The sequence below is a fragment of the Micropterus salmoides genome, unplaced genomic scaffold, assembly GCF_014851395.1.
Source record: "Micropterus salmoides isolate LMB-PRFRI ecotype aquatic unplaced genomic scaffold, ASM1485139v1 Ms_hic_scaffold_18, whole genome shotgun sequence".
NCBI lineage: Eukaryota > Metazoa > Chordata > Actinopteri > Centrarchiformes > Centrarchidae > Micropterus > Micropterus salmoides.
In genome coordinates, this window is record NW_024040928.1 from 31,116,917 (window position 1) to 31,133,943 (window position 17,027).

At 43.4% G+C, this 17,027-nt stretch overlaps 2 protein-coding genes across 5 annotated transcripts in view; both read left to right on the plus strand.

Annotated features, from left to right (window-relative positions):
* Nucleotides 1–17,027, plus strand: part of LOC119909370 (NLR family CARD domain-containing protein 3-like) — a 140,854-nt gene that overhangs the window by 3,277 nt on the left and 120,550 nt on the right. The window contains exons 4-9 of the mRNA XM_038727569.1: nt 22–510; nt 728–835; nt 1,364–1,442; nt 1,623–1,845; nt 2,119–3,922; nt 4,012–4,185. Of these exons, the coding sequence (XP_038583497.1) occupies nt 22–510; nt 728–835; nt 1,364–1,442; nt 1,623–1,845; nt 2,119–3,922; nt 4,012–4,185 (2,877 nt within the window). The remainder of the gene's footprint in view (nt 1–21; nt 511–727; nt 836–1,363; nt 1,443–1,622; nt 1,846–2,118; nt 3,923–4,011; nt 4,186–17,027) is intronic.
* LOC119909445 (cleavage and polyadenylation specificity factor subunit 3-like) lies at nt 13,772–17,021 on the plus strand. 4 transcript variants are annotated; one of them, XR_005445432.1, is made up of 6 exons: nt 13,772–13,965; nt 14,572–14,635; nt 14,721–14,818; nt 15,072–15,200; nt 15,990–16,178; nt 16,691–17,021. XR_005445432.1 is itself a non-coding variant. In XM_038727710.1 (5 exons), exons 1-5 carry the CDS (start codon nt 13,895–13,897, stop codon nt 16,075–16,077), a joined length of 450 nt encoding a protein of 149 aa, XP_038583638.1. In that variant the 5' UTR covers nt 13,772–13,894; the 3' UTR covers nt 16,078–16,342. The 4 variants fall into 4 exon arrangements, 3 of the variants coding, with proteins under 3 accessions (XP_038583638.1, XP_038583639.1, XP_038583640.1); XM_038727710.1 differs by lacking the exon at nt 16,691–17,021 and having other exon boundaries at nt 15,990–16,342; XM_038727711.1 differs by lacking the exons at nt 15,990–16,178; nt 16,691–17,021 and adding an exon at nt 16,387–16,526 and having other exon boundaries at nt 13,774–13,965.

Here is a 17,027-nt window from a genome sequence, read left to right on the forward strand (position 1 = left end):
TCTGTGTGTGTTGTGTTGAAGCCCAGAGCAGCAGCAGGGACCAGACTCTGCTGGACCTGGACCTGGACCCAGCTGTGTGTCCATCAAGTGTGACTGGTCTATGGACAAAGCCATTGTCTTCAAAGGTGGACCCCACTCTGCTGGACCTGGACCTGAACCCAGCTGTGTGTCCATCAAGAGTGACTGGTCTATGGACAAAGCCATTGTCTTCAAAGGTGGACACCACTCTGCTGGACCTGGACTTGAACCCAGCTGTGTGTCCATGAAGAGTGACCGGTCTATGGACAAAGCTATTGTCTTCAAAGGTGGACACCACTCTGCTGGACCTGGACTTGAACCCAGCTGTGTGTCCATGAAGAGTGACCGGTCTATGGACAAAGCCATTGTCTTCAAAGGTGGACACCACTCTGCTGGACCTGGACCTGAACCCAGCTGTGTGTCCATGAAGAGTGACCGGTCTATGGACAAAGCTATTGTCTTCAAAGGTGGACACCACTCTGCTGATCAAAGGTCAGCATGTTAATGAAGTGAATGAAGTTTAGTTTTGAGCTACTAACAGTAAAGATGCAGCTGGACAGATAAACAACATCTGAAAGTCGCTATAAAACTCTGTATCGCTGAGAAACTGCAGATTCAGCTGAAAACTCACTACCAGAGACACCAACACATAAATATATCTTTTAAATCTGCTTTGAGGACACATCTGATTTGTTATTTCATTGTTCAGGATCCATCGGCAGAGACCAGATTCTCCTGGACCCAGCTGTGTGTCCGTGAACAGCGACCGTCATGTCCCTGTTCACTTCAAAGCTGGACATAATGATGCTGAACAAAAGTAAGAATCTTAAATGTTTGTGTTGTTTTGTTGACTCTCCTAAAAAGAGCTCTCAGGTAGGTCTTGGTTCAGCACTGTTTTTTGTTAATTAAAAATAATAATAGACTCTTTATTTATTCCCAGAGGGAAATTCTCATGTCACATCAGCAGCACAGAAATGAACCAGGTTCAAAGAACAGTGCAAAACAAATGGCAAACACATGAGAAAGTAAAAATATTAAAAGTATGAGCATGCCCTTTTGTCTGCTGCTTACTGTAACTGTAAGTCCAGTTAGAGTCCAGTAGGACCTCAGCAGCCTCCTCGTCCGCTGATGTCCACTGAGACACAGCTGGATGAGTAAAACAGCAGCATTTTCTCCTGTCCAGTCTACCCTGCACCCAGCGGTGTTTCCATGGAAAGTGACCAGATCATACATTTTTATACCAAGATCTGGTATAGGTGTATGAGGATCTGTTTCTACCAGATATAACACAGCACATGTAACACTGTTTGTCATTATATGTTCAAATCATCATATTTCTTCACAGAGTTGATGAGCAGAGCTCAGAGGTTCCCAGTGGTCAGTCTGCCCAGCAGCATCAAACAGACCTGGACTCCATATTTATGGTGTGTAAATGTACAAGCTCAGCTACTACTGCTAATTACAGGAGCCACAAAGTAAATAGTGAAGCAGCATTCTGATCCAGTCTCCATGCTGCACTCTGCAGACCAGCAGGCTTTCTGTCTGTCACAGATGATCTGATGTTGACTTCTACCAGTTCAACTTTACATTTTCTTCTGTTCCAGCTGCTCCAGGAAAACATTGGCAGGTTTGTGAAGAACGAGGTGAAGAAGTTCCAGAGAGTTCTGAGTCCAGATTACCCAGCATGCTTAGGGAGGGAGGAGGAGGAGGTGTTGGACGGTGAGGAGGAGGAGCAGAGGAGGAGCAGCAGAGAGGCATTTCTGAAGATCACACTGCACTTCCTGAGGAGAATGAAGCAGGAGGAGCTGGCTGAGCGTCTGCAGAGCAGTAAGAGGATTTGAACAGATTTAACATGATGGAAAGAGGAAATGGAGGCAACATGGGAGAAGTTTCCATTTCAAACTCTGCTGTTAATATGATGCACACATTTGGATCAGATCTATGAATTCTTCTGGGCTGAAACTCAGAAACTGTTCACAGCTGATGAGCTGAAGAGATTTCATGGAGGAGGAAAATAAATACCATCTTGATGTCTTAAAGTTTACATTTATCAGATTTACTGCAGCATCCACTTATTAATCACATTTCTTCTTCATTCAGGAACTGTTGCTGCAGTGTGCCGACGTAAACTCAAGTGTAACCTGAAGAAGAAGTTCCAGTGTGTGTTTGAGGGGATTGCTAAAGCAGGAAACCCAACCCTTCTGAACCAGATCTACACAGAGCTCTACATCACAGAGGGAGGGACTGCAGAGGTCAATGATGAACATGAGGTCAGACAGATTGAAACAGCATCCAGGAAACCAGACAGACCAGAAACAACCATCAGACAAGAAGACATCTTTAAAGCCTCACCTGGAAGAGATGAACCAATCAGAACAGTGATGACAAAGGGAGTGGCTGGCATTGGGAAAACAGTCTTAACACAGAAGTTCACTCTGGACTGGGCTGAAGACAAAGCCAACCAGGACATACAGTTCACATTTCCATTCACTTTCAGAGAGCTGAATGTGCTGAAAGAGAAAAAGTACAGCTTGGTGGAACTTGTTCATCACTTCTTTGCTGAAACCAAAGAAGCAGGAATCTGCAGCTTTGAAGAGTTCCAGGTTGTGTTCATCTTTGACGGTCTGGATGAGTGTCGACTTCCTCTGGACTTCCACAACAATGAGGTCCTGACTGATGTTACAGAGTCCACCTCAGTGGATGTGCTGCTGACAAACCTCATCAGGGGGAACCTGCTTCCCTCTGCTCGCCTCTGGATAACCACACGACCTGCAGCAGCCAATCAGATCCCTCCTGAGTGTGTTGACATGGTGACAGAGGTCAGAGGGTTCACTGACCCACAGAAGGAGGAGTACTTCAGGAAGAGGTTCAGAGATGAGGAGCAGGCCAGCAGAATCATCTCCCACATCAAGACATCACGAAGCCTCCACATCATGTGCCACATCCCAGTCTTCTGCTGGATCACTGCTACAGTTCTGGAGGAGGTGTTGAAGACCAGAGAGGGAGGAGAGCTGCCCAAGACCCTGACTGAGATGTACATCCACTTCCTGGTGGTTCAGTCCAAACTGAAGAACGTCAAGTATGATGGAGGAGCTGAGACAGATCCACACTGGAGTCCAGAGAGCAGGAAGATGATTGAGTCTCTGGGAAAACTGGCTTTTGAGCAGCTGCAGAAAGGAAACCTGATCTTCTATGAATCCGACCTGACAGAGTGTGGCATTGATATCAGAGCAGCCTCAGTGTACTCAGGAGTGTTCACACAGATCTTTAAAGAGGAGAGAGGGCTGTACCAGGACAAGGTGTTCTGCTTCGTCCATCTGAGCGTTCAGGAGTTTCTGGCTGCTCTTCATGTCCATCTGACCTTCATCAACTCTGGTGTCAATCTGCTGGCAGAAAAACAATCAACCTCCTGTCGTTCTAAAGTCTTCAAAAACAAACCTGAATTAACACATCTCTACCAGAGTGCTGTGGACAAGGCCTTACAGAGTCCAAATGGACACCTGGACTTGTTCCTCCGCTTCCTCCTGGGTCTTTCACTGCAGACTAATCAGACTCTCCTACGAGGTCTGCTGACACAGACAGGAAGTTGCTCAAAGACCAATCAGAAAACAGTTGAGTACATCAAGAAGAAGATCAGTGAGAATCTGTCTCCAGAGAGAAGCATCAATCTGTTCCACTGTCTGAATGAACTGAATGATCGTTCTCTAGTGGAGCAGATCCAACAGTCCCTGAGTTCAGGAAGTCTCTCCACAGATAAACTCTCTCCTGCTCAGTGGTCAGCTCTGGTCTTCATCTTACTGTCATCAGAAAAAGATCTGGATGTGTTTGACCTGAAGAAATACTCTGCTTCAGAGGAGGCTCTTCTGAGGCTGCTGCCAGTGGTCAAAGCCTCCAACAAAGCTCTGTAGGTGGATAAATGGATGTGCAATTTCTAAAACTGTATATTTGACAAATAAAACATTCAGTTTGTGTTCATTGCTAATCCTTTTTCAGGTTGAGTGGCTGTAACCTCTCAGAGAGAAGCTGTGAAGCTCTGTCCTCATTTCTCAGCTCCCAGTCCTCTAGTCTGAGAGAGCTGGACCTGAGTAACAACAACCTGCAGGATTCAGGAGTGAAGCTGCTGTCTGCCGGACTCGAGAGTCCACACTGTACACTGGAAACTCTCAGGTCAGTAATAAGCTGTTGCTTTTAAATCCTCCTCATCTGGTTTTAGGTTCAGTTAGTGAAAATGGTCTGTAGGAGTTTCCTGCAGACGTGATTTTCTAAAACACAGAGTTTATGATGTTTTCCTGATTCCAGGCTGTCAGGCTGTCTGATCACAGAGGAAGGCTGTGCTTCTCTGGCCTCAGCTCTGAGCTCCAACCCCTCCCATCTGAGAGAGCTGGACCTGAGCTACAATCATCCAGGAGAGTCAGGGGTGAAGCTGCTGTCTGCTGGATTGGAGGAGCCACACTGGAGACTGGACACTCTCAGGTTTGGACAGACAGCAAGAGCTCACACACTGCAGGTGTCTCTAATTTCTGTTATTTTCTGTCAGTCTACTGGAGTCCATCATCATGAAGGACTTCTTATTCCTCCTCATTCTGTTCAGAGCAGTGAGTAGGCCTGAGATAGGAAACACACGGCTCTCCAGAAGTCTTATCGATTGGAAACCATTAGAAACATCAGAAACTTGGATGTAAAATCATTCTAATGTGAGACCTGCTTGCAGCATTTCTCTATGGATAGAATCAGGGGGGACTGGTAATCTGGCATACCAGGTAAATGCCTTGTGGGCCGACGAAACTTTGGGGCCAGTGTAACATAAATTACTTATTTATTAACTGTTTTAAAAAATGGGCCAACGGTCGGCCCATAAAGCATGTACCGCAGCACATTGGGTAATTTTCTATACTGACACATCTCTTACACCCCCCCCTCCTCTGCCTTCTGTTTCTTGAGTTGTGGGCCAAAAAAAGATGGATGCCACCAAATGCGCAAAATAACCGATATGTTAGCAGGAGGAGAGTGGAGGTGAAGCGGTAAGCATGGAGTAGCTCAGCCTGTAGGGAGGGAGCAGGGAGGGAGGGTCATAGTGTCATTTACACTGGGGACGCTGGGGACATGTCCCCACCACTTTTTGAAATGGCAGATGTTGTCCACATCACTTTTTGAAAGCATTTGTTAAAAATGTTAATGTTAAGAAATGTTAATTAACAAATGAAAATGCTTTGAGAAAGGTTTATTTGCACTATTCTGAAAACCAGCAATGCAATAAAAACATAGAAGAAACATCTGCGTTGTCCAAAAAAAGTAACTTAAGCTAAAAAAAAGCTCCAGATTTTTATATTCTGAATCATCACTTGCCAACTGAATTTGTGCTTCCCTTTACATAAATAAAGACATTCCACCATAAATTGGTGCAGAAAATATCCCCAGAATGCAGGAAATTAAGTGTTTAATGCTCAAAATAGTATTCAAATGTATTCTTGTCTTGTTCTCGTGACCCCAATCTTGTGCAATGTCACATCTCATGGGCAAAGTGTGTCGTCACCCCCCTAATCTGAGCCCTTAAATGTCCCCACCACTGTTCAACACAAAGTGAGGCCCTTGGGTAGGATGTGTGCCATGCTGTAGTGACAGTGATGATGATTACTTCAATTAAGGTTGATGATTATAACATATGAGTACACTGATTCACTTGCACTGGTGCACTTATCCATGGCACATACCACTCTGCTTGTTTGTGTACAGTAGGTACACATGTTATATATGGAAGGATGGTGTATCAGTGAGGAGTGTCTCACCAATTTAGGTGAGCCGCCTGAGCCAACAATGCCGGGGCCAATTTTTTAGTCCCAGTCCAGCTCTGGATAGAAGTGTTTGATGGTTCATCTCAACAACTACTAAATTTGTTGAGATTAATGTAGCTGCAGTGTTACAAGTCTAACTACATTTCTCAGTAGTGTGGTGGTAGCTTCGCTTTTTTCTGATCAAATGGCTTTTCAACCTCGAAGCTCCTTTATTGATCAAGTACCGTGGTAGCATCCACACACTGGGGTTGGGCCGATAGACGATGCCATCGGTGATGGCTGATGTCTGGTGAAAGCAGGATTTAATCCCCAAAAACATTATCATTATCATTTTTAAAAATACCTGGTTTGCACCGGTCTCTGAATTCTCTTCTCCCCACACTCACACACAGCTAACGTTCTCGTAAACATCTCTGGTCTCTCTCCACCTGTCTGCTCCACTTTCTCCATCAGCAGTGTGTTTTATAAAGTCGCCTAAAACACACAGAACTCGTCTTTTTTCATATTGTTCCACCCGTGATCTGTTATCACGGCAGCAGGTGAGCCGCATGCCGGCTTGTTAATGACGTAGCCTATGAAACAACCGAAACCATCTGCACTCTAGTGCCTGCTGTTGCATTACCTGGTCCGTGACTTGTAACGTAATAATGGAGTGCCAAGATTTTTACTGAGTGAAGTCTGTGCGAGTCAAGAGATGCAATAAAATTACTGTTATTATTGTTAATAATAAAATGTACTTCAAAGAACGGAGCACTTCCTGAAGGCTACCATGCCGACCAATCACAGTTCTTGCTGTCTGTCTTTTTTTCTTCCTTTTTAATAATATCAAATAGCAACATATATCACCAATCTTAACATTGCACTGGATACTTCACATTAGGGATACCGATGTATTTATAGCTAGGGGGTACAATAACAGAACAATACAGCGAAAATAAATAAGGATATCACAGATATCTGTGAAGGTTCTCAGAAGGTTAAAGTCAAGGGCAACTGGACTTGGTTGAAGGATATCACAGACCTTTAAGCGAGTACAGACATTAAGTAGCCTATCTTCAAAGCCTTTCTGTTGGAGGAGAAACAGTTCAAAAATAAAGTTTCTTTCTCAAAGACTATAAATGGGGTTTTTGTTTGTAAATTTGCATTTGTGTTTATGAAATTTAGCCAGAAACAACATAAATTGATTAAGAAATAATGGTCGCAGTGTTACACTAAAAAAGATATTCTGCCAGAACCAGCAGAAACCTGAATATATCTAATCATTAATAAATGTACATACTGTACATCCTGACAAAACATATGTAATGCCGTTTCTGTATGAGTCTCACAGAAGGTACAGTTCTGCATCGCCGCGACATGGTGTTGCATTTTTGGGGAGGTGCAGGTCAGGTTACAGCTTAGATTCAACGTGTAGACACCACAGTCCAAAATTATGATTTTGCTGCATTTAAAAAAGCGCTCTGCTGGAGAACTGTCATCAATATATCAATCAATTTAGTTTATAGAGCACTTTAAACAGGGTTGGAGTTACGTGGGAGCCAGTGGGAGCTCAGCTCCCATAAGGAGGTCTGAGCTCCCATGGAAGCAGTAAAATCAGCATCTGTTGCGGTCACTAATTCATTCTTCAACAACCATTATTTTGAATCACACAATGTATTTTTATTGTTATATTGTTATTATTCACATTTAAAAGATAAACAGACTTAAATGAACATACTTTCCTAATGAACTAATGTTACGCTGCGCACCGCATGACTGACAGGATGGTTCCACTTCTCCACCATCAACCACTATGGTGCGCAGTATAGATTTGACTGAACAGGTCTGAGACCGCGACCCGCAAACATTTGGTGTACTGGGACTTTTTCAAGTTGCCGGTCCTCTCCTCTGCCCTCTCCACATCAGGTTCTCTGGGCGCTATGCATGGGCGTAAGTTTCATCTCACAGTAGGGGGGGGGACAGTAAACATAAAATTTCACGAGAGCAATTTTTGAGGGGGACACAAAAATACAGCCAAAATTGTACTTGTAGGCCTATAGGATGCGTGTACACAGAGAGAAGTCTTACTACTATTTTTATATATAACACAAAGCAATAGTTGTTTAAATATGACTTAAGTTCATAGGTTCACCACACAGCCGTATTATCATAAATAACTTGAGTCATCTAGGCTACATAGTAATTTAGGTTTCTTCTGGGATAGAGGAAGTTTTTTTTACACACACATAACTATCTATCTATCTAATACACTGCTCAAAAAATACTAGAAACTAAAATAACACATCTTAGATCTGAATGGAATAATCTTTGCTCCATTGGATTCAGGTCTGGGGAACGGGCGGGCCGGTCCATAGCATCAATGCCTTCCTCTTGCAGGAACTGCTGACACACTCCAGCCACATGAGGTCTAGAATTGTGTTGCATTAGGAGGAACCAACCGCGCCAGCATATGGTCTCACAAGGGGTCTGAGGATCTCATCTCGGTACCTAATGGCAGTCAGGCTACCTCTGGCGAGCACATGGAGGGCTGTGCGGCCCCCCAAAGAAATGCCACCCCACACCATTACTGACCCACCGCCAAAGCGGTCATGCTGGAGGATGTTGCAGGCAGCAGAACGTTCTCCACGGCGTCTCCAGACTCTGTCACGTCTGTCACATGTGCTCAGTGTGAACCTGCTTTCATCTGTGAAGAGCACAGGGCGCCAGTGGCGAATTTGCCAATCTTGTTGTTCTCTGGCAAATGCCAAACGTCCTGCACGGTGTTGGGCTGTAAGCACAACCCCCACCTGTGGACGTCGGGCCCTCGTACCACCCTCATGGAGTCTGTTTCTGATCGTTTGACCAGACACATGCACATTTGTGGCCTGCTGGAGGTCATTTTGCAGGGCTCTGGCAGTGCTCCTCCTGCTCCTCCTTGCACAAAGGCGGAGGTAGCGGTCCTGCTGCTGGGTTGTTGCCCTCCTACGGCCTCCTCCACGTCTCCTGATGTACTGGCCTGTCTCCTGGTAGCGCCTCCGTGCTCTGGACGCTACGCTGACAGACACAGCAAACCTTCTTGCTACAGCTCGCATTGATGTGCCATCCTGGATGAGCTGCACTACCTGAGCCACTTGTGTGGTTTGTAGACTCCGTCTCATGCTACCACTAGAGTGAAAGCACCGCCAGCATTCAAAAGTGACCAAAACATCAGCCAGGAAGCATAGGAACTGAGAAGTGGTCTGTGGTCACCACCTGCAGAACCACTCCTTTATTGGGGGGGTCTTGCTAATTGCCTATAATTTCCACCTGTTGTTTTTCCATTTGCACAACAGCATGTGAAATTGATTGTCAATCAGTGTTGCTTCCTAAGTGGACAGTTTGATTTCACAGGAGTGTGATGACTTGGAGTTACATTGTGTTGTTTAAGTGTTCCCTTTATTTTTTTGAGCAGTGGATATGTGTATATATATATATATATATATATATATATATATAATTTATATTTCTAAACATTATGTTTTGTCTATTTTACACCAAGTTTGTGATCTTTAGATTGCGTAAATCTCATCTTTGTTAGCACTTTCCAACTAAAAGTTTGACCGGTCTTTCGAGAACTCTCCGTATTGAATCATATATCATTTGAAAGTTTTCTACAGCACAACTTTAGCTAGTCCAAATCAAGTCATATTCCTCGCCCTTTAAAGCAGTTAGAGCATCATCATTTTACACACAGGTTTTTTAAAATATCTTATCATCCTTATTTCATGTGGCATTTTATCTGTAAATATAAATAATCCATGAAAAACAATATCTTGATAAACTCTTCTGTAAATGTCTTGAGTCTTATCAATATGCTGGAAAATGGATTTGCCATACACAGACCTGTATGTGTAGCCAACAAAAGCACTTTCGTATGACGGTCACATCACGTACATCAAATCCTTGTGACTTTGCTGCAGGGGAATAAAGACACGAGAGACTGAGTTTACTTTCTATTGTGTCGCCTGAACAAAAAGCTCTTGTGAAAAGGATCAGGGTCCAGTCTGACCACCTCTTCCTCTAGTGAGGAGGAAACTTTGATATGTAGAGCAAGACACTTAACCCTTCGTTGCTCCAGAGGCGTCAACCTCTGACATGTATAGCAATTGTAAGTCTCTTTGGATGAAACCGTCAGCTAAATGAATAAATGAAAGCAGAAAGTCAAATGTTAACCATAATATATATATACAGTGGGGCCAAAAAGTATTTAGTCAGCCACTGATTGTGCAAGTTCTCCTACTTAGAAAGATGAGAGGGGTCTGTAATTTTCATCATAGGTACACTTCAACTATGAGAGACAAAATGAGAAAGAAAAATCCAGGAAATCACACGGTAGAATTTTTAATGAATTTATTAGTAAATTATGGTGGAAAATAAGTATTTGGTCACCACAAACAAGCAAGATTTCTGGCTCCCACAGACCTGTAACTTCTTCTTTAAGAAGCTCTTCTGTCCTCCACTCGTTACCTTTATTAATGGCACCTGTTTGAACTGTGGGTGCAATTGTAAGAAAATGGAAGACCTACAAGACCATTGATAATCTCCCTCGATCTGGGGCTCCACGCAAGATCTCATCCCGTGGGGTCAAAATGATCATGAGAACGGTGAGCAAAAATCCCAGAACTACACGGAGGGACCTGATGAATGACCTGCAGAGAGCTGGGACCAAAGTAACAAAGGCTACCATCAGTAACACACTACGCCGAGAGGGACGCCAGGCGTGTCCCCCCCTGTACATGTCCAGCCCGTCTGAAGTTTGCCAGAGAGCATATGGATGATCCAGAAGAGGACTGGGAGAATATCATGTGGTCAGATGAAACCAAAATAGAACTTTTTGGTTAAAAACTCAACTCGTCGTGTTTGGAGGAAGAAGAATGCAGAGTTGCATCACCATACCTACTGTGAAGCATGGGGGAGGAAACCTCATGCTTTGGGGCTGTTTTTCTGCAAAGGGGACAGGAAAACTGATCCGTGTTAAGGAAGAATGAACGGGGCCATGTATCGTGAGATTTTAAGCCAAATCCTCCTCCCATCAGTGAGAGCGTTGAAGATGGAACGTGGCTGGGTCTTCCAGCATGACAATGATCCCAAACACGCCGCTCGGGCTCCGTTAAAAAGCATTTCAAGGTCCTGGAGTGGCCTAGCCAGTCTCCAGACCTCAACCCCATAGAAAAGCTGTGGAGGGAGTTGAAACTCCGTGTTGCCCAGCGACAGCCCCAAAACATCACTGCTCTAGAGGAGATCTGCAGGGAGGAATGGGCCAAAATACCAGCTACAGTGTGCAAACCTGCTGAAGACTTACAGGAAACGTTGACCTTGAGTACTGACCAAATACTTATATTCCACCATAATTTACAAATAAATTCTTTAAAAATCCTACAATGTGATTTCCTCTCCTCATTTTGTGTCTCATAGTTGAAGTGTACCTATGACAAAACAGACCTCATCTTTCTAAATAGGAGAACTTGCGCAATCAGTGGCTGACAATACTTTTTTGTGTATCTATCAAAATCTCAAAATAAATCATACGTTGAAAATGTCATGCTTTGACAAGCAGCACATCTATTAAAGTAACAATGTTTTTCCACTGGTTCTCAGTTTGTGAGGAAATACATTTTGTTGTAATATTTGGGTGTTTCTGTCTGATTTAGATCTCTCACGTTTTTACTGTTTGGAGCAGGTCTTTATTCTTTTGCTACTCTGGAATGAAGTTGGTTCAATATAAACAAAAGTAGCTCAGATGTAGTAAAGTACTTTTGCCATGTTGCTGTAGCTGAGCTTGCTACGTTTCTCCTGGGTGTAGCTTCAGTGTAGTAAAGCTTCATTTAATGTAGAGTTAACTGGTAGCTTGGCTCACTACATTTTCCAAGTGGTTTGTCCAACACTGTAAACACTAGTGTTTTGTTAATTATAAATACAATTGTTAAATATTTAAAGCAAAACAAATGCGCACATTTAGATGCATATAATTATTTGCTGCTGAGAGAAACACCTTTATTCTCTGTTAACTTCATCATTTAGCCTCATCTGTCTCTGTGAAATACAGTCCTTTATTGATATGAAATTCCCAAGTCAGTTTTATTAAGTGCAAAATCACAAACTTGTCTCAAAGCTTTACAGTCTGTACATCATGTGGCCTCTCTGTCCTCAGACCCTCTGTTTCTGACAGAAATTACTCAATACAAGTTGAATCTGATCTGAGAACAGTCTGGAAACAGTTTAGTTGTTCATGTGTGAATGCTGGTCAAACTGTTTATTTAGCGGGACAACATGCAGAGGACAATATTTGACATCCTGCTCTCATATTAGTTGTCTTCTTCTTCAGGTCCTTTTCTCAGACAGTGAAAGAATCCTGGAGACAGTTGACACAGATGAGTTTCAGCCTGTTTCTCTGTCACACTGACAAACTGAGGAACACTGCTTCATGTTGAACAGCAGTTAGGACTCATGTTGGATAGAAAATCACTCTGACTGTGTTTCTTCCTCCAGGGTGGACCATGGTGGAGAGCAGAGGTTAAAACCTGGTCTGAGGAAGTGTAAGTGTGGATTCAATCTGACTCATGATGACAAAACAGCACACAGTCAGTTTCTCTTAATACAAAGTTGATAGTTGTGATATTTATTCATTCAAACATTACTGACTAAATGCATCATCATTAAACTTTTTAGAAATGAACAACATCAGCACACAAACAAAGAATAAACCTTCAGATATGTCTGATGATAAACTGCTGCTGTGTTGTGTCTCGTTCTCTCCATCAGATCTCTGTGAACTCACACTGGACACAAACACAGCAAACACATACCTCAAACTGTCTGACAACAACAGGAAGGTGACATGGGTGAGAGAGAAGCAGCCATATCCTGATCATCCAGAGAGATTTGACTTCTGGCCTCAGCTGCTGTGTAGAAATGGTCTGACTGGTCGCTGTTACTGGGAGGTCGAGTGGAGAGGAGGAGTTTATATATCAGTGAGTTACAGAGGAATCAGCAGGAGAGGAGACAGTAAAGACTGTGTGTTTGGATTGAATGATCAGTCCTGGAGTCTGAGCTGCTCTGATGGTCGTTACACTGTCTGGCACAATAACAGTAAAACAGTCCTCCCTCTCTCCTCTCCTCCTCCTCCTCCTCCTCCTCCTCCTCCTCCTCCTCCTCCTCCTCCTCCTCTAACAGAGCAGCAGTGTATGTGGACTGTCCTGCTGGCTGTCTGTCCTTCTACAGAGTCTCCTCTGACACACTGATCCACCTCCACACCTTCAACACCACATTCACTGAACCTCTTTATCCTGGGTTTACAGTCTGGTTCTATGGTTCCTCAGTGTCTCTGTGTTCTGTGTAGGAGGGAGACAACTTCCAGTCCTGTGGTTTAAATGTTGGTGGTGGACGAGGCTTCACTTTGGTTAACATCTGGCTCACTGATTGTGCCTTTAATGTCAGAAATGTGTTTTCTTAGAAATGGTGAAATGATCTCAGGGCTGAACTTGTTGTGTACAAACTGTGTTGACTCTGATTTTCACTTTAATAAAGTTTTCTTGGAGCAGCATCTAGTAGCTGCTGATGGCTGCAGAGCTTCTCATTTATTTCAATAAAGGTTTGAAGACAAAAACTCAACAAATACTCTTGATTTATTCTGTTACTCAAGTACATTTCTTTTCCTGCTGAGTTTGATCCTCACAAAGGCTAAATCAAAAGATAAGTCAGGCAGGAAGGAAGTGAAGCCTTGAAGGTTTATTATTATTATCTTAAAAAATTTAGAGATATATATAATAAGATTTAGGTTTTTTATTATTTTATGAAATGAAGTTGTGTCAACAAACATAGTTCATGCAACATACTCCGGTACAGTAGGTGGCGTATGCACCTTTAAAAGTCATGGCTGCAATCTGCCATAAAGAAGAAGAAAAACACACTCCCAAAGGTGGAACCAAAGTTACCAGCAGTTGTACCACACGGAGGTATTTCAGCAGGAGCCGGAAGTGAGTTAAAGTTGTGGCAACGCGCGGAATAGCTGAAGTTCTGAGTTAATTTAGTATTTGTGGAAGATTTGTGAGTTTATTCAGGTAAACATGGCGTCTAAACGTAAATGTGACGCCACGGTTCCTGCGGAGGAAAGTGACCAACTGCTCATCCGCCCGCTGTGAGTTCAAACACAACGTTTACCTGGTTTAGCCTCCGTGGCTGCTGCTCTCTCACCAAACTCCATTCAGAAAAACACCAATTTAGTAGATCTTCCTTTTATCAACAAAGGCCAAAGCTTTTTTAAACTTGCTATTTAAACTTAACTATTCATTAGAGGCAAGGCTTCATTTCGGCGCAGACCAAATGTACCAAACATTATTTATTTAAGAAGGTTTTCAACGTGGAAATCTAACCGCGAGACTTGACGTTAACTTCAACAACATTCATTAAAATCAGATGCTTATTGGTGGATTCTAGAAATTCTGAGTTAATAATTTAACTGATTAATTAAATTAAATAACTGGTATTTGGCTTGTTTTGGCCTTTGCTGACAAAGTGTTTTAAAAGTGCTTAATTTTTGAATGGAGTTCTGCTTGATGTTCCTCTGGGGGCAGATATGCATCAGCTGGTCCTTCTGTTATTATTGGTTCTGCTGGGTTTGATAGCTGAGTTTAGTTTGTTAACGGTTCTTGGGGGAAGAGTTTTGTCTTTAAGGCTGAAACCTGAAACATCTGGATGTCAGTTAGACATGAAAGTGATGCTGTTTCTGTGTGTTTGTGTCCAGAGGAGCAGGACAGGAGGTGGGACGGTCCTGCATCATCCTGGAGTTCAAGGGACCAAAGATTATGGTCTGTTTTTAATCCCATCAGCTGCACGGTATTCAGCTTTCAGTCACCTCAGTGTGTAAAAACGTGTGTGTGTGTTGTGGTTCAGCTGGACTGCGGGATCCATCCTGGTCTGGACGGGATGGACGCTCTGCCGTACATCGACCTGATCGACCCGGCTGAAATTGACCTGCTGCTCATCAGCCAGTGAGTTCCCAACATTTATCAGCACAGCAACCAGAGAACACTTTAATATACACACACTCAGCTGTACTAGCAGGTGGACTTTAATGTCCAAGTGTGTTGTTTTCCCTTCTCTGTACAGACTCGACCTGTGTATGAAATGTGCTTTCTAATCAAACTGCTTTGCCTGACATGATGCTGAGAAATCAGACCAACATAAAGGTCAGGGCTGATGTGGACCTGGAAACTCCTCAGTAACTGTTGCCCTCCCTCTCAGCTTCCACCTGGATCACTGTGGAGCTCTGCCCTGGTTCCTGCAGAAGACCAGCTTTAAAGGACGCACCTTCATGACTCACGCCACCAAGGCCATCTACCGCTGGCTGCTGTCCGACTACGTCAAAGTCAGGTAAGACCAGGACCCAGAGTCACATCAGACTCCCATACTACAGGGACCTGGACTCACCAGGACAGGATATGATGTACTGTGTTTAATATTCTTCTGTGTATACCATGTGGAGTATAACCTGCAGTACTTCAGCGTGTATAACCTGCAGTACTTCAGCGTGTATAACCTGCAGTACTTCAGCGTGTATAACCTGCAGTACTTCAGCGTGTATAACCTGCAGTACTTCAGCGTGTATAACCTGCAGTACTTCAGTGTGTGAATGTTGAACAAAGGCTTTTTGTAAACGGGATAGGATTTCCTCAGACTACTAGCTTTGTTAACATTTAATAGAAACACGTAAGAATTTAGACATTATATAGATCTTGTGACAACCTAGAATTCAGCAGGTTTCACCACCGTGGAAAACCCCGGAAACGCCCATTTTATAAATGAGCCACACTGATTCGTTGCCGGATGGCGCGACAATTAAACCTCCTCCTTTTTGTTTTGTTTGTGCCAGAGAAACTGAACCAGTTTTATTTATCTTTTTTTTTGCTTTGGCACTGGACTGAATTTAATTTTGTGATTTTGAAATGAACTGCAACTCATTTGTGTTTTTGAGATTGTTTGGTTTAAGTGTGCAGAAAACCCGAAATGGAATTTTCAGTTGGTTTGTGTTTTACTTTGTGATTGTATTTTTGTGTGAAATCTTGAAATGCACCAATATTTTGTTTTGTACTAAGCTTTTGAGTTTGTGGTGTTTCTTTCTTTTATGGTCATTCAGTGTTTGTTTTTTTTGTTGATTTAAAGCGGGCTCTTCAGTCTCCACCGACCCTGGGTCTCCCCGACTGTAACACACATTTCACCCAGACTGTTGACGAAAAGGGGGGGTACATGACCTCAGTACCACTACAAGACCATGGGGGACGACTGAGACCTGTAGCTTATTTTTCATCCAAACTGGACTCTGTTGCAGCCAAACTGCCTGAGAGCTGTGGCGGCTGCTGAAAAAGCAGCCATGGCATCACGTGACATTGTGGGTTATTCAGACTTGACATTGTTGGTTCCACATGCTGTCGATGATTTTGCTTGAACAAAAAACATCTCATCTCTCCACATCCAGGTGGCTGAGATACAAGACCGTGTTGCTTGATATATCTAACATTCTGCACTGTACTGAATCCTGCTACTCTCCTCCCAACTCCAGGTGAAGGACAGCCGCATGATTGTGTTGCAGTCATAGCAGAAACCTGCTCTCTAAGGGCAGACTTGCAGGAGACTCCTCTAACAAACCCAGACATGGAGTTGTTTGTGGACGGCTCAGCATCACGTGATCCAGCTCCTGGTAAAAATCGTTTTTGCAGTAACAACTTTGCATGAGACTATTTTGCATCATTTGTGCAACTAACAATGTGGGGCGGCCGATTCAGATCCCACAGGTGGCACACCCACCCCCAGACAAACCATTTGAGCACCTGCAAATGGACTTCATTGAACTGACACTGTCACAGGGGAAGAAATATTGTGTTGTCATGGTAGATATGTTCTCTAAAGGGGTAGAGGCATTTTCAACATCTAAACAGGATGCAGCAGCAGTTGCAAAAGCTTTGATAAGCCAGATCATCGCTGAGCGATCCCAGCTAAGATCTCCAGTGATAATGGCACACCTTTCATTAGCGCAGCACTGAAGAGTGTAGGGGAGGATATGGGGATTGATCTGAGGCAACATTGTGCTCATCATCCAGCTAGCGGAGGTGCAGTTGAATAAGAAAATGGCACATTGAAAAACAAGCTTGTTAAATGCTGTGAAGAAACAGGTTTAACATGGACAAAAGCTTTGCCGATCAT

Excerpts from the sequence above, each read along its gene's own strand:
- LOC119909445 (XM_038727710.1), top strand. The coding sequence starts at position 13,895 with ATGGCGTCTAAACGTAAATGTGACGCCACGGTTCCTGCGGAGGAAAGT. Across the intron at positions 13,966-14,571 it reads CAACTGCTCATCCGCCCGCT|AGGAGCAGGACAGGAGGTGG; the intron begins GTGAGTTCAAAC and ends GTTTGTGTCCAG. Across the intron at positions 15,201-15,989 it reads TCCGACTACGTCAAAGTCAG|CGGGCTCTTCAGTCTCCACC; the intron begins GTAAGACCAGGA and ends GTTGATTTAAAG.